At 51.9% G+C, this 25730-nt stretch overlaps 3 protein-coding genes across 3 annotated transcripts in view; all 3 read right to left on the bottom strand.

Annotated features, from left to right (window-relative positions):
* Positions 1-8089, bottom strand: part of IL17RC (interleukin 17 receptor C) — a gene marked incomplete at its 3' end in the record, with an annotated part of 16002 nt that extends 7913 nt beyond the window's left edge. Inside the window, exons 1-9 of the mRNA XM_080718090.1 lie at positions 7917-8089; positions 7666-7687; positions 7325-7477; positions 7083-7157; positions 6889-6998; positions 3137-3248; positions 2800-2844; positions 1025-1164; positions 780-839 (exon numbers count right to left, since the gene is read on the bottom strand). Coding sequence (XP_080574216.1) covers positions 780-839; positions 1025-1164; positions 2800-2844; positions 3137-3248; positions 6889-6998; positions 7083-7157; positions 7325-7477; positions 7666-7687; positions 7917-8024 — 825 coding nt within the window. The 5' untranslated portion in view covers positions 8025-8089. The remainder of the gene's footprint in view (positions 1-779; positions 840-1024; positions 1165-2799; positions 2845-3136; positions 3249-6888; positions 6999-7082; positions 7158-7324; positions 7478-7665; positions 7688-7916) is intronic.
* LOC308278394 (CCA tRNA nucleotidyltransferase 1, mitochondrial-like) overlaps positions 1-25730 on the bottom strand; it is a gene marked incomplete at both ends in the record, with an annotated part of 995237 nt that overhangs the window by 280932 nt on the left and 688575 nt on the right.
* Positions 9443-25544, bottom strand: IL17RE (interleukin 17 receptor E; the record flags this gene model as incomplete). The annotated part of the gene is made up of 14 exons (XM_080718136.1): positions 9443-10017; positions 11304-11402; positions 11479-11530; positions 12886-12954; positions 15471-15607; positions 15738-15783; positions 15862-15909; positions 15987-16162; positions 16991-17057; positions 17824-17892; positions 20788-20927; positions 21027-21186; positions 21420-21482; positions 25416-25544. The coding sequence occupies 14 exons, from the start codon at positions 25542-25544 to the stop codon at positions 9443-9445; spliced, it is 1830 nt and encodes a 609-aa protein (XP_080574262.1).

Here is a 25730-nt window from a genome sequence, read left to right on the forward strand (position 1 = left end):
TTTCAAAATAAAGAATAAAAACTAGGGCTGGAGATGTAGCTTGGAGGTGGAATCCCCCTGAATTCAACCCCAGTACCACAGAAAAATAAAACAAAAAAAAAATTTTTTTAAAGCCAGGCATGGTGGTACAATTGTAATCCTAAGGGGGGCTGAGACAGAAGAATGGTAGGTTTGAAGCCAGCCCCAGAAACTTAGTGAGGCTCTTAGCAACTTAGTGAGACCTTATTTCCGAATAAAAAAGAATACACATTTGGGAGGCTGAGACAGGAGGATCGCAGTTCGTGGACAGCCTCAGCTATTTAGTGAGGCCCTTTACAACTCAATGAGACCCTGTTTCAAAATAAAGAATAAAAACAATAGGGCTGGGGTATAGTTTGGAGGTAGAATGCCCCTGGGTTCCATCCCCAGTACCACCAAAAAAAAAAAAAGGGCTGGGGGTGTAGCTCAAAAGTAGAATGCCTCTAGGTTCAATCACCAGTAACATAACAAGGCAGCAATAAAAGTCTGGAAAATAGCACCTGCTCTGCCCTTCACGTGAGCACAAAGAGGGAATTCAGGTAACAGGGAAGGCTTCAAGGAGGTGAAGAGTAGTGGGCCATGAGGTGTAAACAGGAGTCCTGTGGGCAGAGGATCAGGAAGGAGACCCTGGCATGGAAAGGCAGAAGGCATAGGATGGGATGCGAGCCTGGCTCCAGGGAGGCCAGGAGGATTCCAGGAGCAGACTGCAGAGGCCACTCCCTCCCCGCCCCCCTTCCCTGGCTCTTCCCCTCTCCTCCTACCTGAACACAGAGGCAGGGAACCAGGTCTGTGTGGTTCAAGGTAATGGTCTGCGGCCCGGTCTGTGGGACGAGCAGAGGAGGGACGTTGCAGAGGGGTAAGTCAGCAAGCCAGGCAGCAGGAGGCCCCCCCAACATTGTCCCCTTGCTTGGGGGGTTCTCCTTGAGGGTCCCTTTGATAACATCTGTGCATCCGGGGCGTGGGCACCAGGCTGGAGTGGGGATGGGTTTAGGGAGAGAGGCCTCACCAGGTTTCTCTGCCACCAGGTTTTGGGGGGACCTTGGGCTTGACTCCAGTAGAGTAGGAGGCCAAAGCGCTGCTCCTCAGAGACGTTGAGCAGCAGGTGCACGCCGTCGCCGTCCGCAGACACTTTGAGCCAGGGCAGGGCTGGTGGGCGGCAGGGAGAAGGCAGCGTGGAGCCCTTCGGCTGCTCTTTACTCCCAGGCCAGGCATACTTACCAACTGACCCCGTGAGTCCCCTTCAAACCCCCGGCCTAGAGGCCCTCGGGAGGCAGAGACTGTGTCCCCATCTCAGACAAGACATGATCCCCGGGCCCTGGCTCAGAGCCAAGTCCACAAAGATCCCAGGATGTGATCTTGGGATAGCTCTCTTTGCTACTAATAGGACCCTGTAACCTCTTTATAACAAATGGCTTTCTTCTTCTCAGGAACCCAGTATGGTCTCGCCCCGCCCCCAGATGGTCCTGCAAAAGCTAGTCACAACAGCTGGTAAGGCCTCACCTCATTTCCCAGCAGCTGCGTTGAATTTATTGCAGACTCCTGGGCCAAATCACCGTTCCCTGCACACGCCCGCCACGCCCACCCAGGCCCTTTGCACTGGCTCTTCTCCCTGCGTGAAACTTCACCTCTCACTTACACACACTGGAGCCAGGCCACCCGGCGGCTGTGACCCCAGCCTTCCTGGCCCTGTTCCTAGAATCCTAGGCCCAGCTCCGATCAGCCCCTATTGTGTCCTTCCTCAGCCCCACCCACCCCGCACCCCAGCTTTGTAAGGTCAGGCAGTTTAATCAGATTTGTTGACTGACTGATCTCCAGTGAGTACTCAGTAAAAAGCTTTTGAATAAGTGAAAACATGTGTACTGAGTGAACAAAATGAAATGAATGATGTGGAGTTGTGTTTTCAAAGTCTGGGGCTAGCCGGGCGTGGGGGTGCACATTTGTGATCCCAGCACTCAGGAGGCTGAGACCGGAGGATCGCAGTTCGCAGACAGCCTCGGCTACTTAGTGAGGCCCTGTTTCAAAATAAAGAATAAAATAATAGGACTTGGAATTTAGCTCGGAGGTAGAATGCCCCTGGGTTCTATCCCCGGTACCACACACAAAAAAAGAAATAAAAAGAAAAAAAGAAAAGAAAATGAAGTTGAAGAAACACTAGTTCAAAAATGACTCCCACGTTTATGTCTTTTTTTGTATGTGTGATACTGGGGTTTGAACCCAGGGGCATTCTGTCTCTGAGCTACATCCCCAGCCCGATGTTTTTTATTCCTTTTTTTTTTTTTTTTTTTTTTGTGGTATTGGGGGTAGAACCCAGAGGATTTTCGACCTTCGGGCTACACTCCCAGACCTATTTTATATTTAATTTGGAAGCAGGGTCTCACTAAATTGCTGAGGGCCTCACTAAGTAGCTGAGGCTGGCTTCGAACCTGTGCGATCCTCCTGTCTCAGTCTCCCAAGCGCAGGGATTACAAGTGTGGGCCACCAGGCCCGGCTGGCAGGTTTGTTTTTATTCTGCTGTATGGACGGGGCATCATAATCTTAACAATGCTTTTTGCTTCTCGATGTCCTTGGTATGAAGAAATATTTGTTCTATGTGAGCAATCATATTTTTATTTCCAGTGCCTGGTACAGAGGAGGAGCTACTGCATGTCCTGTGTTATGAATGAATGAATAAATGTCCTCTGTGAGTTTTGGGGTGTGGCAGCCGACCTAAAGCCAACCCCCAGAGTCCCTCGTGGGAACTGCACATCCTCCCCACCCCAGCCCCTTGGCCCTATCCCCTACCCTGGCAGCTCTGGATTCTGTCCCGGACTTCCAGCCCCCTGCAGTCTGGGGAGAGATCAGAGAAACACCTCCAGTGGGACTGGGCACCAAAGAAAAAGAAAGAAGAAAACAAGGACCCCTGGCACACGAGGAAGGGTTCTCTGTCCCCTAATTACCACCCACATCTATCCCGGGTAACAAAGCACTACCTCCCAGAGCTGGGCGGCCATGTCACAGAGGGCGCGCAGCCCTCGCCCGACAGAAGGGGACTGGGAAGACAGTGCAAGCAGGAGGGAGGGCCAGAGTAAAAAGACGGTGGAGGCCAGGGTTTGGGACCCTGAGGCTCGGGGCCTCTTACCAGGCAGCTGCTGCGTGAGGTTGAGTTCCTTCTCGTACCTAGGCTGAGTGTAGGACCAGATTTGAACCTCGGCTCCCAAGGCGGCCTTGAAGCAGTCAAACACGACAGAACCCTGTGTGGAAAGGGCGGCAGAGTCTCCCTGCGTTGAAGGTCTCGCTAGGTTGCTGCGACCGACCTCAAACCTGAGACACTCCCATCTCCGATTCCCAAGCACTGGGATTACAGATTTGTGGCACCATTCTCAGCTTCAACTTATTAATTAATTAGTTGGTTAATAATTTATTTAGAGGATTGGGGCTTGTACCCAGGGGCATTGTACCTCTGGGCTACATCTTCAGCCTTCTTCTTCTTCTTATTATTATTAATATTATATTATTATTATGATGATGATGATGACACTGGGCATGGAACCCCAGGGAATTCTTCCTCCAAACTACATCCCCAGATCTATTTTTTTATTCTTTACTATGAAACAGGATCCCACTGAATTGAGAAGGGCCTCACCAAGTAGCTGAGGTAGGCCGCGAACCGTGATCCTCCTGTCTCAGCCTCCCAAATGCTGGGATTACAAGCATGCGCCACCACACCCAGCTTATTTTATTATTATAATAATTATTTTCTGCAGTACTGGGGCTGGAACCCAGGAGCATTCTACCTCTGAGCTACACCCCAGTCCTATTTTTTTAAATTCTTTATTTTGAAACAGGGTCTCACTGATTGCAAAGGGCCGCACTAAATAATAGCCGAGGCTGTCCGCGAACCGTGATCCTCCTGTCTCAGCCTCCCAAATGCTGGGATTCCAAGTGTGCACCACCACGCCCAGTCTCCTCTTTTGTTTTTATTTCGAAACAGGTTGATGAGAGTTGTCTCACTACTTGCTGAGGCCCTCCACCCTCCTGTCCCCCACATATTGGGATTACAGGCAGGCTCTGCCACGCCTGTTTCTGGGTTTTGTATTTAATTATTAAAAAAAATTATTTTTCAGTACTGGAGATGGAACCTAGGGGCATTCTACCTCCGAGCTATACCCACTGCCCTATTTTTTTATTCTTATTTTGAAACAGGGTCTCACTGAGTTGCAGAGGAACTCACTAAGTAGCTGAGGGTGTCTGAGAACCACAATCCTCCTGTCTCAGCCTCCCAAATGCTGGGATTACAAGATTGTGCCACCACACTCAGCTTTACAAAAACCATTTGAGGTAAGACTATTCTTTTTTTTTAAGTTGTCAAAAACTTTCAGTAGATATTTCAAAAAGGAAATTAAACAAATAGCCAAAAAGCAGGTGAGAAGTTGCTTTGATTTTATCGGTCATCAGAGATGTACAAATAAAAGTTATAACAAAGGATGGGGATGGCTCTTTCCTTGTATATACGATACCCTGAGTCTTATCCCTAGTACTGCAGAAAATTAATATTAAAATAAAGCTGGGAATGGTGACACACACTTGTAATCCAATACTAGGGAGGCTGAGACAGGAGGATCTCAAGTTCAAGGACAGCCTCAAAAATTTAGTGAGGCCAGCCAGGCGTGGTGGCACACGCTCGTAATCCCCGCGCTTGGGAGGCTGAGACAGGAGGATCGCACAGGTTCGAAGCCAGCCTCAGCTACTTAGTGAGGCTCTCAGCAACTTAGTGAGACCCTGTCTCCAAATAAAATATAAAAAAGGTCTGGGAAGCCGGGCGTGGTGGCGCACACTTGTAATCCCCGCGCTTGGGAGGCAGAGACAGGAGGATCGCGCAGGTTCGAAGCCAGCCGCGCGTGCTGGCTTAGGAGACCCTGTTTCCAAAGAAAAATATAAAAATAGGTCTGGGAGTGTAGCCCGGAAGTAGAAGGGCTTCCAGGAACCCCAGTACCACCAAAAAATAAAATAAAATAAAATAAAAATTAAAAAAAAAAAAGGTCTGGGAATATAGCCCGGAGGTAGAAAGCCTCTGGGTTTCACTCCCAGTACCACCAAAAAAAAAAAAAAAAAAAAAAAATTTAGTGAGGCTCTCAGCAATATAGTGAGACCCTGTTTCCAAATAAGAAATAAAGTCAAGGCCGGGTGTGGTGGCGCACGCTTGTAATCCCCGCACTTGGGAGGCTGAGACAGGAGGATCGTGCAGGTTCAAAGCCAGCTGTGCTGGCTTAAAAGAACTTGTTTCAAAGATATAAAAAATAGGTCTGGGAGTGTAGCCCGGAGGTAGAAGGGCTTCCAGAAACCCCAGTACCACCAAAAAAGAAAGAAAGAAAGAAAGAAAGAAAGAAAGAAAGAAAGAAAGAAAGAAAGAAAGAAAGAAAGAAAATCAGGCTGGGGGTATAGCTTGGAGGTAGACTGCCTCTAGGTTCAATTCCCAGTACCATAAAAAATAAATAAAAATTAAAATAAGACATGATTTGAGTTGGAGAAATGGTTCATTGGTAGGGTGGTTGCTCCTATGTGTGATACCCTGGGTTTCTTCTCTAGCAGTGCAAAAATAAATAAAAAAGGAAGCCCACAAAGCTGGGTGTGGTGGCACACGGTTGTAATCCCAGTACTTAGGAGGCTGGGACAGGAGGATCGCAGGTTCGAATCCAGCCTCAGGAACTTAGTGAGGCTCTCAGCAACTTAGGGAAACCCTGTTTCCAAATCAGAAATAAAACTGGGCTGGGAGTGTAGCTTGGAGGTAGAATGCCTCTGGGGTCTATCCCCAGTACAAAAGAAGGAGGAGGAGAACAAGGAGAAGGAGAAGGAGGAGGAAGAGAAGGAGGAGGGGGAGGAAGAGGAGGAGAACAAAAAGAAGAGAGCCCTAATGGTATACCACTACATACAAAACAAAGTGGCTAAAATTTTTTGTGTGTGTGGTACTGGGGGTGGAACCCAGGGGCTTTTCTACCTCCAGGCTCTACTCCCAGACCTATTTTATACTATATTTGGAAACAGGGTCTCACTAAGTTGCTGAGAGCCTCACTAAGTAGCTGAGGCTGGCTTCGAACCTATGCGATCCTCCCGTCTCAGCCTCCCAAGCACTGGGATTACAAGCATGTGTCACCACGTCTGACTTCAAAATGGCTAAAATTAAGAATTCAAATACCAAATGTCGGCAAAGATAGGATGCACCCAGTACTCCATACACTGCTGGTGGGAGAGTCAACTAGAACCCTCCTAGAAAACTACTGGCTGGGAGCTAAGAAAGTTGAACATGTAAAGTAGGATGATTCTTATCCCTGTTGTTGTTGTTGTTACTGTGGTACTGGGGATGGAACCCAGGGGCATTCTACCTCCTAGCTACAACCCACCCCTATTTTTTCTTCTTTCTTTTGAAACAGGGTCTCACTGATTTGCAGAGGGCCTCACTAAGCTAAGGCTGTCTGTGAACCATGATCCTCTAGTATCAGCTCCCAAATACTGGGATTACAAGTGTGGGCCACCACACCTGGCTTCTTATCCCCATTTTATAGACAGAAAATGGAGGCACAAAGGGTTGGAGGGTGTTGCCTAGCTGGGGTTGGGGGGCTAGAGGGGTAGTCAAAAAATTGAAGGATTTGGCCTCTGATGGACCTTTCAGCCAGGTGTGACCTCGCAAGGTGGAGAGAAGGCCCAGCACCCCGAGCCAGAGGCATCTGCCAGAGGACACCAGTGTTCTCCTCTCAGGCCACGAGTTGACAAAAGCCTGCACAGTCCCACAAACTGCTGTGCTGAGACTCGGGACTGCAGGAGCAGTAAGCGGCAAAGTGTTTAAGAGTTCCCCCACCTAGAGCGTCTCCACCAGGGTTAGGAGATTTTGCATACCACAGACTGACCGGGCTGGGCCAAGGTAGCGGGCACTCGCACCTCCACCAGGACGCAGCGGGCAGTAGGGTAGGCCTGGAATGAGAGCACCACTTGCGCCTGGAGAGAGACTGAACAAGGGGCAGGGGTCAGTCAGGCCCAGGGGCTGCCTGCAAGCTGCGCTGAGGGGCAGTTGGGCCGCCGCCCCTCCTTACCATTCCTAGGCTCCTTGGGTGCCATGTCAGCAGCTCCTCCAAAGTTCCCCTCACCTTCAGACTCTTCCCGGTGCTCTGGAAGGACCCCAGAGCAAGGCCCAGGTCAGCCCCCTTCTCTGGGACTAGGAGACCAGGCTGGCCCGGGGTCACTGAAGACGCCCAGCCCTACCTGACAATTCCCCAGTCCACGTGCCCGCCCCAGCTGTGCTGGCATTTCCACAAGCTCACTCACGGTGACTCACCCAGCACAGCCAGGAGGACGGCCACGCGCACGCAGAGGTCACAGTCGGTCTCCAGAGGGCAGCTCAGCACCAGCTCTGTCTGCAGTTGTGTGGGCACCAGCACCAGGCCAGGGGCAGACACGATGCTCCCAGGCAGGCACAGCACGTCGCTGTCTGTGGGTGGGTGGGTGGGGGGGGAGTCAAAGTGGTTCAGAACCCAGTGTGGTTGCATCTGACACCCCAGAGGGCCAAGGAGCATGGCTCTTCTGGGCTGAGAGTGGGTCAACCCGCGGCTATGACAGCTCCTCTGCCTTCTGTCAACCTGAGAAGTCCTTTTCTCTCTTAAGAACGGGGATACTCACCCCAGAGGTGGCAAGAGATGCCCTGAAAATGAGGGAAAGAGAGTCAGATTTGTGCCCCCAAACGTAAGCACCATCCCTTGCCCATCTCTGTCCTGGGCTCCCTGATCCAGGCCCCTCCAGCCTTTGCCTCCTCCCCATTCTCCCCCCCAACACCTGACAGACCAGCCAGGGCGGTTCTGAGGTGGCGGCAGTGACAGGAGCCAGAGAATGTTTGGATGGGCCACATACTGAACTCGGGGCCCAGGACTCACCGGAGAGCAGCTGGCAACGTGGTGTGGCCCCACGATCCTCTCCAGAGAGACAACCACGGGGCTCCGGCCCAGTGCCAAGGACAGCAGGAACCAGGGCACAGGCATCATCCAGGTGCCCGGCAGCACCCAGGCCTGAGGCCCTGTCCTGCCCCCCAGAGGGGGGCAGACACCCCACCCCTGCCCTCACTCAGCCGGCTGTCCCTGGGCAGTGCAGCTAGAATTCCTCCTCCCCCCCACTCCAGGGTCCTACCGCGAGGCCCTGACACCCTTCCCAGCTCCAGTCCCAGCGCTTTCGGTTTGGCTCCCGGCAGGCAGCCGGCTGATCCCGCCCCGCCCCGTCCCTCCCAACATCCCAGGCCCGGCAGCCCAGCGGCTTCTCCTCCTCCTCCACTGCTGGGAGGGGCTGGAGAAGGGCCACAGCGCACCTTGGCCCAGTAAAGGAGCTGGTCCTCATCCTGGGAGTCCCTAGCAGGAGGGCCTGAGTACTCCAGGGATGCGTCCACTTCCCACATGGTCCTTACACGTAGGCCCTGGGGCCCACCCGATCCTTTGCACACATTCTCCTGGGCCTCGGCACTGCAAAGTGGGCTTCCTACCGCTGTCTGGCCAGGGCTCTGGTGTGGCCTGGGGAGAGGGACCCAGGACCCAGAGCTACGACAGAGGTCTTGCTTCTGCTGTTGCCTGCCCCTCCCCTCTCCTTTTTTTATTTTTTATATTTATTTATTTATTTATTTATTTTGGTGGTACTGGGGATGAAAGCAAAGGACTTTCTACCTCCGGGCTCTACTCCCAGACCTATTTTATATTTTATTTGGAGACAGGGTCTCACTAAGTTGCTGAGAGCCTCACTAAGCCGCTGAGGCTGGCTTTGAACCTGTGCAATCCTCCTGTCTCAGCCTCCCAAGTACTGAGATTACAAGCGTGCGCCACCACTCCTGGATTCCCCTCTTCTCTTGAACAAACTGCAGTGAGGTGCCGGGAGATGGCCTGGTCCTCCTCTGCCATTCCCAGGCACTGCCAGGAGAACGCGAGGAGTGTGGATGCTGGAGTGCGTGCGGGAGATTGGGGTCGGCAAAGATGCAGAGCAGCCCAGGCTGCTGCTCTCCCACCCCGTTCCCAGACACGCTAGCGAAGCGCTTTGTGTTCTTAAACTTTATTCATCGCTCTGGATCTTGCTCCGTTCCACCTTCACCCTGGCCACCCAGGACCAGCGCTTCTCCTCCTGGGCCGAGTCCCCCTCTGTGCCTAGGGCAGGGGCCTCTGCTCTGGGAACGGAGGTGCCTGGCCCCAACCCACTGTCCTGCAGGCTAACAGCTCCCTCCTCTCCAGCTTACACTGGAGCCAGGCAGATGGCTCTCTTCTCAGAGTTTTGGAGGAGTTATCAGATCCACACCAGAGCAAGCTCTCCATTAAGGGGCGCCTCTCTCCCCTAGGCCTCTAGGGGGCAGGTAAATACCAGCAGGAAGCCAGGCCGCGTGGACCTCCGGGGCTGCGAGGCGACCAGGCTTTTATCCAGGTGCGAAGGCTCATTCGGGACTTCCAGGCAGCGTTCCTGCAGGCTGCGGGCACAGGCCCCTGAGGCCGCGATGGCGCTCCGTTGGGCCTGGGCTGGCAAGTTTGGCCGCCTCGCGTTCCAGCTGGCGGCACAGCTCCAGGCGGCCCCGCCAGCCCCGCTGAGCCCCGGGCGGGCCCCGGGCGTCCAGGGCCCGCAGCAGGCGCGGCAGGTCCCGCAGCAGGCGGTAGCGCGGCAGTGCGCGCAGCGGCCGGGGGATGGCCCCCTTGGCGCACAGGCGACTGAAGTAGGCGAGCATCAGCGGCGGCCGCGGGGCGGCGTGGAGGCGGGCGCAGGGGGCCGCGCCCAGGCCCGGGCTCCACAGCAGCAGCACGGTGCCCTGCTCTCGCGCCACGCGCGCCCGCGCCGCCCAGAGCCACGGCAGCGGGCCCATGCGCGCCACGTGCGCCCCCTCCCACAGGTCCACGATCACGTCACGCCCTCCGCCCAGCGCCGTCCGCAGCAGCTCCGCCAGGGCCCCCACCAGGCGCCGCTGCGCCTCGGAGTCCGCTGCGTGCAGCAGCAGCACGGGTCGCGCTGGGCCCGGGCCTGCGGGTGGGAGCGACAACAGGGCAGGCGAAGGGACTGCCAGTCTTCTTCTCCCCAGCCTCTGGGCAGCCCCGCAGGGCGCCCCCCACCCCCACCAACCCCTTTTTCTTTCTTTCTCTCTCTCTCTCTCTTTTTTTTTTTTTTTTTTTTTTTTGTAGTGCTGGGGATTGAACTCAGGGGCATTCTACTTCTCAGGGGCATTCTACTTCCAGCTACATCCCCAGCCCTATTTTTTATTCTTCTTTTTTTGTTCAGCACTAGGGAGTGAACTCAGGGGCATTCTACCTCCAGCTACATCTCCCGCCCTATTTTTTTAATTCTTTTTTTTTTTTTCTTCAGTACTAGGGATGGAACCTCTGAGCTACACCACCAGCCCTATTGTTTTATTTTTATTTTGAAACAGGGTCTCCTGAATTGTAAAGGGCCTCACTAAGTAGCTATCCGCAAACCGCGATCCTCCTGTCTCAGGCTTCCAAATGCTGGGATTACAAGCCTGCACCACCATGCCCAGCTACCAGCCCTATTTTTTATTCTTTATTTTGAAACAGGGTCTCATTGAGTTGTACAGGGCCTCACTAAGTAGCCGAGGCAAGCTGGGAACCTGGATCCTCCCGTCTCAACCTCCCAAGTACTGGGATTAATTTAAAAGCATGGGCCACCACACCCATCTCCCCCACCAACCCTTTTATGCTCTAGGGAGTTAGTACCCAGAGCAGTGCGAGCCCAATAGGGTACTGTAAGCATTAAACCCATAGAGCATTCTACCTCTGAGCTACATCCCCATTTATTTATTTAGTCAGTTTTTGTGGTTCTCGGGACCCAGACCTATTTATTTTATTTTAAAACAGGATCTTGCTAGTTTGATGAGTCTCACTACTTGCTGAGGCTAACCTTGAACCTGCACTTCTTCTGTCTCAGCCTCCCAAGTACTGGGATTAGAAGCAGGAGGTTTTCTGATCTTTCAGAAGCCAGAAATGTTGCACCACGGCGCCCTGCCCTCGCAGGCTTATTGGATAAAGGCCAATAAGCCCCTTCTGGAGCACACACCTGCTGAGTGCCTGCACCCTTGGCTCCCACCCCTCTGGCCTCCTGCCCAGTGTCTTGGTTCAGACAGCCTAAAGAGGGCCCTCCCCTCTGCCATGACTCTGCCAGCCCCTAGGGGGCCTGCGGCTCACCCTTGGGATTGCAGACCTCAGTACAGTGGCAGGATCTTGGGGCAAGGGAAGGGGTCACCAGCCTAGGAACAGGACAGGTCTGAATCCCCTGGTTACCCCAGCTGAGCTTACCTGGCAGTAAGCGCCGGCAGGTGAGGACCAGAACAACGCCCAGCAGGGTGGCGATGGCCAGCACTGCCAGGGTCACAAGCCCCAGGCGTCTGTGAGAGACTGAGTCAAGCAGGGTGAGGTTAAACCCAGCTCCTTGCTACCCGGCCTCCCTTGTACCTCTGCCCTGAGAACTCACCATCTGGACACAAAAGGTGCTTCCGGGCAAACTGGACATCTGACCGCCACACCTGAGGGCACGGAACAGGCCAAGGGTGGCAAATGTAATTGCACCCAGGCCAGACTCAAAGAGTCAACAGGCATCTGGAGGGCACAGGTCGAGCAAAGCTATCAGAGGCCACTGAGCTCTGGGTCCTTGTAGACACAGACCAACAACTGAATATGGGCAGAAAGCAGGAGGTTTCCTGATTTTTCAGAAGCCAGAAATGGCTCGGTGTGGTGGTGCATGTTTGTAATCCCAGTACTTAGGAGGCTGAGACAGGAAAATTCACAGGTCTGTGGCCAGCCTCAGCTACTCAGATGCTTAGAGATCTTCTGCAACTTAGTAAGAACTTGTTTCAAAAAATAGGTCTAGGGGTAGAGCTTGGAGGTAAAATGCCCCTGGGTTCAATCCCCAGTTTTGCAAAAATAAATAAATAAATAAATAAATAAATAAATAAATAATAAAATAGGACTGGGGGTGTGACTCAGAGGTAGAACTCTCCTGGGTTCAATCTTCAGTAACACACACACACACACACACACACACACACACACACACACACCCCAAGCTGGGCATGGTGGTGCACACTTATAATCCCAGCATTTGGGGGGCTGTGACAGGAGGTCACAGTTCACGAACAGCCTCAGCTACTTAGTGAGGCCCTTTGCAACTCAGTGAGAACCTGTTTCAAAATAATAAAAAAATAAAGCTGGGGGTTTAGCTCAGAATAGAATGCCCCTGGATTCCATCCCCAATACTGGAAAAAAAAAAACAAAACAGAAATTCAGCTAAAAAGTATGTATAGGGTGACAATTGACAATTAATTACAATTTTTTTTGGTACTGAGGATTGAACCCAGGGCACAGGTTCTGAGACATACTCCTGGCCCTATTTTATTTTATTATTTTTTTTAGGTACGGGGAAAGAAACCAGGGGCATTCTACCTCTGAGCTACACCCCCAGGTCTATTTTTTATTCTTTATCTTGAAACAGGGTCTCACTGAGTCACAAAGGGCCTAAGTAGCTGAGGCCGGCCACAAACCATGGTTCTCCTGTCTCAGCCTTCCAAAATAGTGGGATTACAAGTATGCACCACCATGCCTGGTTCCTATTTTATTTTTTATTTTGAAACAGGATCTCACTAAGTTGCTGTGGGTCTTACTGATTTGCTGAGACTGGCCTCAAACCTGTAATCCTCCTGTCTCAGCCTCTCAAGTACTAGGACTACAGGCACATGCCACCACGTCTGGCTTAATTCCAATTTTAAACACTCTGATGCCAAGCCAAATGTTTTGCAGGCTGTATTTGCCATCTGAGGTGTGCCATCTTGGAGGAGATGCCAAGGTAGCGTAGGCAAAAAATAGTGAGGGCAGGATTCCTTACCAGAACACAGCCGCCTGGCTTCAGGAAGGGGATGATGAGGTCCAGTGTCACTGGGCCTGAGCCCTGGTTCTGTAGGAACAAACAGCAGAGTGACTGTCCCCATAGACACAAAGGTGGCTGTGAACAGCCTCTGAGTCTCTGCCCAGGCTGATCCTCCCTGTTCTGCCCTGCCCATTCCTACCCAGGTTTAAGGCCAGGTGCCACCGTGGACCGGATCCCCTCGGCTGCTCCAGCCCCCCAATCTACCCATTGATCTTTCCCCGCTGTTAACTCCTGTTGCCTTTGAATGACAGGACACAGGCGGGTGGGGGTGCACGCTTGTAATTCCAGCATTTAGGAGGCTGAGAGGGGAGGCTTGCAGTTTGTGCACAACTTTGGCTACTTAGTGAGGCCCTTTGCAACTCAGTGAGACCCTGTTTCAAAAAAATAAAAAGAGTCAGGCATGGTGGCACACGCTTGTAAATCCCAGCGTTTGGGAGGCTGAGACAGGAGGATTACACAGGTTCGAAGGCAGCCTCAGCTACTTAGTGAGGCTCTCAGCAACTTAGTGAGACCCTGTTTCCAAATAAAATATAAAATAGGTCTGGGAGTATAGCCCAAAGGTAGAAAGCCTCTGGGTTCCACCCCCAGTACCACTAAAAACATAAATAAATGAATAAATAAGTAAATAAAGAATTTTTTTTTTTTGCAGGTCTGGGGATGGAACCCAGGGGCATTTGACCCTTCGAGCTACACCCCCTGCCCTATTTTTTATTCTTTATTTTGAAACCAGGTCTCACTGAGTTGCAGAGGGCCTAAGTAGCTAAGGCTGTTCATGAACCACGATCCTCCAGTCTCAGCCTCCCAAATGCATGCTGGGATTGATTACAAGCATGCGCCACCATGCCCGGCATAAATAAAGAAAGAATTTTTAAAAATAGGGCTGGGGGTATATCTCGGAGGTAGAATGCCCCTGGATTCCATCCCTAGTACCAAAAAAAAAAAAAAAAAAAAGGTTGGAGGATTAACCCAGAGATAGAATAGAGATAGAATTCCACTGGGCTCAATCTCCCATACCAAACATAAATAAAATAGAGGGGGGGGGGACAGTGTAGCTTAGTGATAGAAAACCCCTGGTTTCAATTTTCAGTGTGGTGGTGCATGCTTGTAGTCCCAGTACTTAGCAAAACACACACACACACACACACACACACACACACACACACACACACTCAGACAAAAACAAACAAAAAAAAAAACCTTAAGAAAGAACTGGAAAGAACTACTCATGCCAGGCTTGGTGCTGTGGTTTTGTGGGTGTATTTGTGGGTTTTTATATCAGATCCACAAAAGAGAGTCTGCAGGCCAAGCCGTTCTTAGTCCACACAATAGTGTTAAATTTGTTTACAGTACTATACAAGGCCGCTTCAGCTTCTAGGGCCCTGCCTCTTCAGAGTCCGGGAGCTTATGCAGGGGTGCCTTGGGGAACCAGGAGAGTGGGAGGAGGACAGCTGGGTTCAGGAAGGACATCAACAGACATGTGTCTGCAGAGTGGCCCGGGGAGAAGGCTGCGTGTGGGAGTGGGAGGGACCATCCCTGCCTGGTATCTGGACACTGCCCCATGATGGACAGGAGCAGCTGGCTATGCTGATCCAGTGGAGTTGGCATTATTATTATTATTTTTTTTTTTGGCAGTACTGGGGATGGAACCCAGGGGCATTCTACCTCCAAGCTACACCCCCAGCCCTATTTTTTTTCTTTATTTTGAAACAGGGTCTCACTAAGTTGTGGAGGGTCTCACTAAGTAGCTGAGGCTGACTTTGAACCACAATCCTCCTGTCTCAGCCTCCCGAATGCTGGAATTACAAGCGTATGCCACCATGCCTGGCTTCCCAGCCCCCATTTTTTATTCTTTATTTCTTTGGTGGTACTGGGGTTCCTGGAAACCCTTCTACCCCCGGGCTACACTCCCAGACCTATTTTATACCTTTTTATTTGGAAACAGGGTCCCTGAAGCCAGCGTGGCTGGCTTCAAACCTGCGCGATCCTCCTGTCTCTGCCTCCCAAGCGTGGGGATGACAAGCGTGCGCCACCACGCCCGGCTATTCTTTATTTTGAAACAGGGTCTTACTGAGTTGCAAAGGGCCTCACTAAGAAACTGAGGCTGTCCTCAAACCTCGATTCTCCTGTTTCAGCCTCCCAAATGCTAGGATTACAAGGGTATGCCACTACACCCAGCTAAGAGTCATTAATCTTTTTGTGTGTGTGTGTATGTGGTGCTGGGTTTGGAACCCAGGGAATGTACATCCAAGCTCCACTCCCAGATCGACTTTTTTATTCTTTATTTGGAAACAGGGTCTCACTAAGTTGTGGAGGGTCTCACTGAGTAGCTGGGGCTGATGGTGAACCAAGATCCTGTCTCTGCCTCCCAAATGCTACAGTTCCAAGCGTGCGCCACCAAGCCCAGCTCAAGCCATTCATCTTAATCAGACGGAAGTCAGGCTCGCGTGCCCCCACCCCGCCAGCGTCTGTGTCACTGAGGTGACAGGAGAGGGGCCGTCTGTGTCACTGAGGTGACAGGAGAGGGGCCGTGCTCTGAGACGTACCTGGCTGACACTGTACACAAGGGGCAGCAGAGAGTTGCTCCAGGCTGCACTGAAGGAGGCTTGCATCTTCGAGGAGAAGTGAAGGACCAGCTGCTGGGCCTGCATGTCCGTGCTCACATTCCAGGACGCCAGAGACCCTGTTTCCAGGGATGGGGGGCTGGGCCGCCGTGCGCAGGGAGGTCAGGGCTGGGCTGGGGTCTGCAGGGTCACAGCTGGGAGAGGGTGAGGTGCTAGGAGGGGCTGCAGCCGAGGTTCTTGGAGACTCACCACTGTGGTGGGGGCATTCAACATGGCTGCTGTTTTCAAAGGAGAACTGAGGAGGAACAGCAGGTCAGGGGACTCTGGGTACTGCCGGCGCCCTCGCCCCCCCATCTCCTGCCCCTGGTGTTACCTTGAAGCAGAGCTGGGGGTGCAGGTCCACCTTCTCCAACATGTACCACTGTGGTGGGAGGGGGTTAGTTTGGAGAAGGGCCCTGGCCCAACCTGCCCGCCTCAGTCCCGGGGGGCCATCCTCACCCCCTCCGACTCCCGAGCAGTGGCGTTGGGGAGGTCCTCACAGGGGCCATGCCTATCCCGCCTCTGGCAGAGAGAGGCTTCTGGCTTCAGTGGGCAGCGCAGCGTCAGGGCCATGACCATCTGGCTGTGCTGGCTGTGGTCGGTAAAGTGCGCCGACTTCCAGAGCTCCGAGGCATCTGGGCAGGTGGCAGAGTCAATGGGTGGTGAGAGGCCTCGGCCCCCTTTCCAGCCCCATCTCGCCACCCCCACCCCCAGGGCACCGGGAGACTGTGTGAAAGTGCCCACCATGAGGGTAGCTCCCCGCCCATCTCTGCTGTCTGAATCTCACTGGGACATCTGTGCTCAGGAGAGCTTTCCCGTGGTCATGCCCTGCATTACAGCCCCGACGCAGGGGTAGCAAGGACTGATTTGAGGACAAGGTGCATGCAGGGTGTTAGATATCAATAGCCACTTTTACGTGGAATGTGTGTGTGTGTGTGTGTGTGTGTGTGTGTGTGTGTGTGTGAGAGAGAGAGAGATAGAGAGAGATACTGGGGATGGAACCCAAGGCACTCTACCTCTGAGCGACATCCCCAGCCCTATTTTTACTCTTTTTTATTTTTTGAGGTATTGGGGATGGAACCTAGGGGCAGTCTACCTCTGAGCGATACCCCCAGCACTATTTTTTATTCTTTATTTTGAAATAGGGTCTCACTGAGTTGCAAAGGGCCTCACTAAGTAGCTGAGGCTGTCCATGAGCCGCAATCCTCCTGTCTCAACCTCCCGAATGCTGGGGTTACAAATGCCACTGGCTCCCAGGTTCCATCTTTTTTCAACCCTTCTACAAAGCTCAGTACTCTCGCCTTTGTTGCAGCCGGCTTGGCGGACAGGGCAGCCCTCTCCCTGCACTGACTCCAGGAGAAGTAGCTGTGTGCCTTCTGGGCTTCCTCCAACACCGGAGGGGTGTGTGAGAGACAAACAGGGAGACGGTGTGTGCACGCCCAGCGCACACAAACAGCACTCACAGGTGTCAGGCTGGCTCTGGAAGGGACATTTCTTGCGTCTCACGGTGTCCTCTTGCAGGTAGGAAGCCTGGAGAGACGGAAGGAGGATCGGGGAGGCTTTTCTTACACTACTCATGCCGGCTACACCTTACCAGGAGGCAGGGCAGGGCCCTGGGGTGTAGGGCAGGAGGAACTCCAGAAAAGGGCCCCCCCTCTCTCCTGGAGAAAACCAGCCCCAGCAAAAAGAGGCCTACATTCCTCAACTCCCCTGGCCTCTACCCGAGACCCTTCCCAACCCAAGGTGCCCGGCCCTGTGGACCCCTCACGCTGAACTGTCCAAGGGCCCGACTGTTGTCTAGTTTGACAGTTGCTCACTGCCCGGGTCTCTGCCTGTCCCTGTTCCCCACGCTTCGGTGTCACAGGTGACAAGGCCCTGCCTTTACGCTGGGCAGCTCACACTGTACAGAGAGGCAGAGGAGCGCAGAGGAGGGCTGGGGGGAGAGGGTTTAGGGAGGCCCCCAGAATACACAGTGATGGAGGAAGCCATCTCTTCTCGGAAGCTTAAAGGCAGCTCTGGACGAGGGAGAGCTGGGTCTGGGCTGGAAGCAAGTAAGAAGGTACTGTGTGCAGCAGGACCCTTGACCTCAGACTGTGTGCAGCTCCCAGCAAGCTGGAGCCAGTCTTCTAAGACTCTCAGGAACGCCCTGCCCTGCCCGGTTTGTTCTCCCTTCTTGGTGCTGGGGATAGAACCAGACCTTGCACGTGCCCAGACACCTCCAGGCCTTTTAAAATCTGACTTGCTGGAGCCATACTTGACCGAGGAGTCCCGGGCAGCCCCCACTTCTTCTGCTTACCTCTATGCACAGACAGGGCAGAAGAAATTCATAAAGCAGGTCTGCAGTTTGGCCCCCAGAGAGGATTATCTGTTGATAAAATAGCAAAGAAGCTGGGTGTGGTGGCTCATGCTTGTAATCCCAGCATTCGGGAGGCTGAGAAGGAGGATTGTGGTTCTCAGACAACCCCAGCTACTTAGTGAGGCCCTTTGGAACTCAGTGAGACCCTGTTTCAAAATAAAGAATAAAAAATAGAGCTGGGGGTGTAGCTCACAGACAGAATGTCCCTGGGGGTTCCATCCCCAGTACCACACACACACACACACACAAAAAAAAAAATAAAAACAGCTAGGTGTGGTGGCTCACACTTGTAATCCCAGCGCTTGGGAGGCTGAGACAGGAGGATCACACAGGTTCGAAGCCAGCCTCAGCTATTTAGTAAGGCTCTCAGCAACTTAGTGAGACCCTGTTTCCAAATAAAATGTAAAATACATCTGGAGTATAGCCTGGAGGTAGAAAAGCCCCTGGGTTCCACCCCCAGTACCACACAACAATAAACAAAAAAACCTTTCTCTCCCAGGAGGAGGAGGTCTGCTCTACACCCTGCTCTTCATGGAGTGTATGAGGAAGATGGAAAAGAATATGCATTTATTGAGCTCCAACTGTATGTCAGGCAGGGTGCTAGACAGATTAACCTAATTAGTTAAATGCTAGCTAGCATCAGAGAGAAGGTGCAAGTTTTTTTTTTTTTTTTTGTTTTTGTTTTTTTGGTGGTACTGGGGTTCCTGTACCACCCTTCTACCTCCTTCTACCTCCAGGCTACACTCCCAGACCTATTTTTACATTTTTATTTGGAAACAGGGTCTCTTAAGCCAGCGCGCGCGGCTGGCTTCGAACCTGCGCGATCCTCCTGTCTCTGCCTCCCAAGCGCGGGGATTAGAAGCGTGCGCCACCACGCCCGGCTTTTTTTTTTTTTTTTTTTTTCCAGGTCTGGGGATGGAACGCAGGGGCTTTCTACCTTCGGTCCACACCCCCAACCCTATTTTTTATTCTTTATTTTGAAACAGGGTCTCACTAAGTTGTGAAGGGCCTCACTAAGCAGTTGAGGCTGTCCGTGAACCATGATCCTCCGGTCTCAGCCTCCCGAATGCTGGGATTACAAACATGCGCCACCACGCCTGGCTATGGTACAAGTTAGTGTGACCATTGAATACATGAGAGAGGGGGCCTCTGGGGCACACGTGGGTCTCTGCAAAGGTACCAGCTGTACACGGTGGCATCTGACGCAACTGGAGGGCCAGATCGTGGAGACGGGGAAGGGTACCGGGACAAGTGTGACCTGCTGTTATGCCCTTGGGAGGGACGACCTCTCTGGGGACGTGGGTCACACTGAGGGCCCTTTCATCACGCACTCCACGCTCATTTCTCTGCTCATCATCCGTAGTCGCTCCAGGCCTCAGCCTGCCCCTTTTTCTTCTTCTCCCAAGTAAAACGACTCCTGCCTTTTACGTGTAGTCCAAAGACACAATTCTCAATCTCCATCTTGTAAGGAGCTCTTAGAAAATGACCTTCCCTCCTCATTTGCTCCAACTCTATGTAATCTCTTTCCTTCTTTCTTTCCTTCCTTCCTTCTTTCTTTATTTCTCTTTCTTTCTCTCTCACACTCTCTTTCTCTCTCTCCCCTTCTCTTTCTTCCACTCTTCCTCACCCTCTCTCTTTTTCTCTTTTTTGGCAGTGCTAGGGATGAATCCTGGGGCCCCACACATGCTAGCAAGCGCTCTGCCCCTGAGCCCTTTTTACTTATTTTTTTTATTTATTATTATTATTTTTTTGGTGGTACTGGGGTTCCTGGAAGTCCTTCTACCTCCGGGCTACACTCCTGGACCTATTTTATATTTTTATTTGGAAACAGGGTCTCTTAAGCCAGCGCGGCTGGCTTCGAACCTGCGCGATCCTCCTGTCTCCGCCTCCCAAGTGCGGGGATTGCAAGCCTGAGCCACCACTCCTGGCCCTTTTTATTTTTTTAATTATTTTTTTGTGGTACTGGGGATGGAACCCAGGAGTAGTCTACCTCTGAGCTACATCCCCAGCCCTATTTTTTATTTTCTATTATTTATTTATTTATTTATTTATTTATTTTGCAGTACTGGGGATGGAACCCAGGGGCATTCCACTTCCAAGCTATACCCCCAGCCCTATTTTTTATTCTTTATTTTGAAACAGGGTCTCATTGAATTGCAAAGGGCCTAAGTAGCTGAGGCTGACCTCGAACCAGGATCCTCCTGTCTCACCCTCCCAAATGCTGGAATTACAAGTGTGAATGACTACACCCAGGACCCCAGCTCTTTTTATTTTATTTTATTTTATTTACTTATTCACAATACTAAGGATGGAACCCAGGGGCATTCTACCTCCGAACTACAACCCCAGCCTGATTTTTTTATTCTTTATTTTGAAACAGGGTCTCATTGAGTTGCAAAGGACCTCTCTAAGTAGCTGAGGCTGGCCGTGAACCTCAATCCTCCTGTCTCAGCCTCTCAAATGCTGGGATTATAAGAGTGCACCACTAAGCCCAACACCCCAGCCCTTTTTATTTATTTTTTAATTTTTATTTTGCAGGTCCGGGAATGGAACCCAGGGGCATTTGACCTCTGAGCTACACCTCCTGCCCTGCTTTTATTCTTTACTTTGAAACAACGTCTCACTAAGTTTCGGAGAGCCTCACTAAGTAGCTGAGGCTGTCCCAGAACACGATCCTTCTGTCTCAGCCTCTCAAATGCTGGGATTACAAGCATGCGCCACCACGCCCGGCACCCCGGCCCTTTTTAAAATTTTATTTTGAGATGGGTTCTCACTATGTTGCCAAAGATGGCCTCAAACTTGTGATCCTCTTGCCTCAGCCTCTGGAGCTGCTGGCATTGTGGCCGTGGCTACCGCACCCTGCATGAATGGGCCCTTTCCAGGGGCCAACACCCCACTGCATACCTGGGCATTGAAGGGACTGCTCAGCTCTTCACACTCCAGTGTCCATTGGTGACAAAGTCGCACGCTGACCTCCGGGCCTGGAGGGATGGTCACCCGAATAGCCCGGGCCTCCGGCAGAAAATCAAAGGTGAACTCGGGTCCTGAGGAGAGGGGTCCTCAGAGGCCAGGCCACGCCGCTCAGCTCAGCGGGAGCGGCCCTCCGCGGCTGAAACAGCCTCTGGCTGCATACCCTTGCATACCTCTGTGCCTCTGTGAGCCTGATCCATGGAGACCCTCCACGGCCTCTGGATCCAAAGGTTGGGTCCTTTTAGAGCGAAGCCCCTTGTGGGATAGGTCTAAGGAGGCTGTGAAAATGTGACGGCTCTTCTCAGACAGGAAACTGCTACCTAGCAGCTTCCCCTGTAAGCAGAAGACATGGCTGATCTTAGGGCAGGAGCCAGGAGACCTGGCTTCTCTTTCTGCCTCTGGAGCCCCAGGAGCCACAGGTAAGCTGAACAACCTCTATGGCCTCGGTTTCCCTTGCTGTAGAATCCCCACTTTTCAACCTCCCTCATGTGACTGGGAAACAAAATGAGAAGCCAGAAGGAAAGGGAGGGCTGTGGGGCACCAGGCAGGGCTGGCAGGGTCGGTACCTGAGAGGAAGCTGGCACCCTGGGTCTCCAAGGGAATGTGAGCTTGTCAGTCTCTTTGGGTTTCTGCAGCAGGAGGTGAAGCCAGGTCTGCTGACGGCCTGCACAGGGGTGGACATGATTACTATGCAACCCTGTGTTACCTCTCCCCAGTAGGAGAGTGGCCCAATCTTGGGCAGTAATAATTTTATTTTTTATTTTTTGTGTTACTGGGAATTAAATCCAGGGGCATTCTACCTTCAAGCTACACCCCTAGCCCTATTTTTTTTTGTGTGTGTGTGTGGGGGGGGGGTCTGGGGATGGAACCCAGGGGCATTCAACCTCTGAGCTACAGCCCCTGTCCTATTTTTTATTCTTCATTTTGAAACCAGGTCTCACTGAGTTGCAGAAGGCCTCACTAAGTAGCTGAGGCTGTCTGTGAACTGCGATCCTCGGGTCTCAGCCTCCCGAATGCTGGGATTACAAGCGTGCGCCACCACGCCCAGCTCCCCAGCCCTATTTTTTCTTCTTTATTTCAAAACAGGATCTCACTAAGTTGTGGAGGGTCTCACTAAGTAGCTGAGGCTGACTTCGAACCCAGATCCTCTTGTCTCGGCCTTCCAAGTACTAGGATTAAAAGGGTGTGCCACTATGCCTGATTCTTTTTTTAATTTATTTTTTCTTCAGTACTGCGGATTGAACCCAGGGGTATTCTACCCCCAAGCTATACCCCCAGCCCTATTTTTTATTCTTTCTTTTGAAACAGGGCCTCCTGAGTTGCAGAGGGCCTCACTAAGTAGCTGAGGCTGCCCACAAACCATAATCCTCCTTTCTCAGCCTCCCAAATGCTGGGATTACAAGCATGCACCACCATGCCTGGCTCTCTGTTTAATTTTTGCAGTACTGAGGATTGAACCCAGGGGTATTTTATCTCTGAACCTCCAGCCCTTTTTAATTTTTTTATTTTTGGCACTGGAGATTGTAGAGGCATTCTACTTCTGAGCTATGCCCCAAGCTCTATTGTTTATTCTTTATTTTGAAATAGGGCTTCACTAAGTTGTGGAGGGACTCACTAAGTAGCTGAGACTGGCCTTGAACCTCCTACCCTTCTGTCTCAGCCTCCCAAGTACTGGGATGACAAGCGTGCACCACCATGCTTGACTCAGTAAGTTATTTTAAATCAAGGAGGGTCATGACATCAAGCTTCTTTAGTCCTCAAAATTATAATGTGACAGAATCGCATTAACTTGCTAAACATGTGGCACATCCTTGTAATCCTGGTACTTGGGAAGCTGAGACAGAAGGGTCACAGATTCGTGGCCAGACTCAGCAATTTAGTGAGGCCATCTGTAACTTAAACCTTGTTTCAAAATAAAGAATAAGCGCCAGTGTGGTGGCTCATGCTCGTAATCCCAGCATGTGGGAGTCTGAAACAGGAGGATAACTTTTTGTGGCAAGCTTCAGCTACTTAGTGAAGCCCTTCACAACTCAATGAGAACCTGTTCCAAAATAAAAAATGGAAAATCAGGTTAGGGATGTAGCTCGGAGGTAGAATGCCCCCAAGCTAGTACCAGTACCACACACACATGAAAATAATAAATAAAAAAATAAGGCTGGGGGAGCCGGGCGTGGCGGCACATGCCTGTAATCCCAGCATCCGGGAGGCTGAGACAGGAAGATCGTGGTTCGTGGACAGCCTCAGCTACTTAATGAGGCCCTTTGCAACTTGGTGAGACCCTAATAGGGCTGGGGGTGTAGCTTGGAGGTAGAATACCCCTGGGTTCCATCCTCAGTACCCCCCGCAAAAAAATAGAGGACTGAAGGTGTGGCTTAGAAGTAAAATGCCTCTGGGGTCAATCCCCAGTACTTAAAAAAAAAAAAAGCTTTAATTTATTAAGTAGAAAAAACTACACTTGTTTCTTGCTAGGTCTCCTGCAAACCAGAATAGAAAAAAATACAATGTTCATTTAAAGGTATTAAATGCACCATTATTTCTATTTTAGGGGGGGTGTCCTAGGATGAAACCCAGGGGCGTTCGACCTCCAAGCTCTACTACCTGCCCATTTTTATTTCTTATTTGGAAACAGAGTCTCACTAGGTTGCTGAGAGCCTCTCTAAATTGCCAGGGCTGGCTTTAAACGTGCAATCCTGGCCGGGCGTGGTGGCGCACGCTTGTCATCCCAGCACTTGAGAGGCTGAGACAGGAGGATCGCGCAGGTTCGAAGCCAGCCTCAGCTACTTAGTGAGGCTCTCAGCAACTTAGTGAGACCCTGTTTCCAAATAAAATAGAAAATAGGTCTGGGAGTGTAGCCCGGGGGCAGAAAGCCCCTGGGTTTCATCCCCGGTACCACAAAAATAAAAAATAAAATAAATAAATAAATAAATAAACAAATAAATAAATAAATAAACCTGCAATCCTCCTGTCTGTGCCTCACACGTACTGAGATAACAAACACGCACTGCCATGCCTGGCTCTTTTTTTATTTTGTTTTTGTGGAGGGCATCACTCAGTAGCTGAGGCTGGCCTTGAACCTGTGATTGTCCTGTCTCAGCCTCCCAAGTACTGGGATTATAAGAGTGTACCACCATACTCAACGGAACCCCCAAATTTTAAGAATTGGCACCAGTCGAAAAGATTAACGCCTTCACAAAGTCATACAGTGGTACCTGTGAATATCAGTCATGGTGTGGTTTCTAAGGATGCTCTATGTCCCTGTTGAGGTTGACAGTGGAACAAAAGTGATCTAGCATGACAAGCCCCTTTGCCTTTGCCTAAGCAGCACCCCTCCATGTTCCTAATTCACACCTCAACTGAGGGTGGCCGAGGGCTGTATTTCCTACCTGACACCAGATGCAGGCACCAACAGTTGAGACAGCGCCAAGGCCTTGTGGAGTGGAGGAGGGCCAACCCGGTATGGCAGGGAACATGGACAGAACCTCCTATGCAGGACGAAAAGGAGACCAAAGGCCAGGGTCTTCCCAGGTCTCTTTGCTCTTGGACCAGCTGGATTTGAGTCTGAGTTCTGATGACTTCCTGGAAATGTGCCGGGGGTGGGGCTGGAGGGACCTCTCTATCAGACTTCATTCATAAACTGTGGCTGTTGTAAAGATCAAGTCAGACAGCATGCAGGGAAATGTCTGGTAAAGCAGACTATACCGTGAAATAAAAAGGATTAGGCTGGGCGTGGTGGCACATGCTTGTGATCTCAATATTGGGAGGTTAAGACAGAAGGCTGGCAGGTTCGAGGCCAGCCTCAGAAAGTAGTGAGAGCCCAGCCAGCCCTGCCCTGTACTTTTTTTTTTTTTTTTCCCAGTACTGGGGATGGAACCCAGGGGCTTTCTACCTCCAAGCTACACACCCAGCCCTATTTTTTTTATTCTTTATTTTGGAACAGGGTCTCGCTGAGTTGCAAAGGGCCTCATTAAGTAGTAACTGAGGCTGTCCGAGAACCGTGATCCTCCTGTCTCAGCTTCCCAAATGCTGGGATGACAAGCGTGCGCCACCATGCTCAGCTTGCCCTATACTTTTTATTCCTCCTCTGCTACTTCTGAGGTTAGGAATCAAAAACTACAGTGCAGGGCTCACTGGGAACCTGGAACAAAAGGAAGGGTGGGGAGGCGTGGGGCTGCAAAGGAGACTCACCAGCCAAACTCTTGTCCTGGAGGCACAGGCAGCAGAAAGAAAGGAGGAGCATTATTAGATGGCACCCTCCCTTGGCGGCACCCTCCCTCAGCAGCACCGTCCCTTGGCGGCACCGTCCCTTGGCGGCACCCTCCCTCCGCGGCACCCTCCCTCCGCGGCACCCTCTCTGCGCACTTTGCCCCCACCGTCCAGTTCTGAGGCCCATTGCTAAGAGCCCACCTACTCTAGTCCTTTTCTTCCAGCGCCAGTCTGCCCTAGCCCTTCCTCCCTTTGAGACTTGGTAGAGGGCACTCTGCAGCTGGCATCGGGCACAGGGACTAGGGAGGCAGGGATGATGGGCAGGGGATTGGGAGCTTTTCCTAGCAGCGGCACCTTACCATGCCAGAGGCCGCTAGACAGCGGATGAGCCAGCGAGGAAGGCAGGGCCTGTGGATTCCAGCAGAGGTAGAGAGGCCGCTGAACAGCAGGAGAGGCAGGAGCAGGGCTGCTGGTCTGGGGCTCCCCATGGGCTTCTGTGGGATCTGTGAACCCAGAACATGGCTTTGTGGCCGGAAGGTGGGTGACAGAGCTGGCTGTACACCGGCAGGGCGTGTACATGGTGCCAGCCGGAGCCCTCCCCTGGCCTGGCACTGCCCGGCCCTGCCCTACCCCAAAGCTCCTCCTAGATCCCAACCAGCAGGCCAAGCCACATT

This window comes from Muscardinus avellanarius (genome assembly GCF_963383645.1).
Source record: "Muscardinus avellanarius genome assembly, chromosome: 22".
Taxonomy (NCBI): domain Eukaryota; kingdom Metazoa; phylum Chordata; class Mammalia; order Rodentia; family Gliridae; genus Muscardinus; species Muscardinus avellanarius.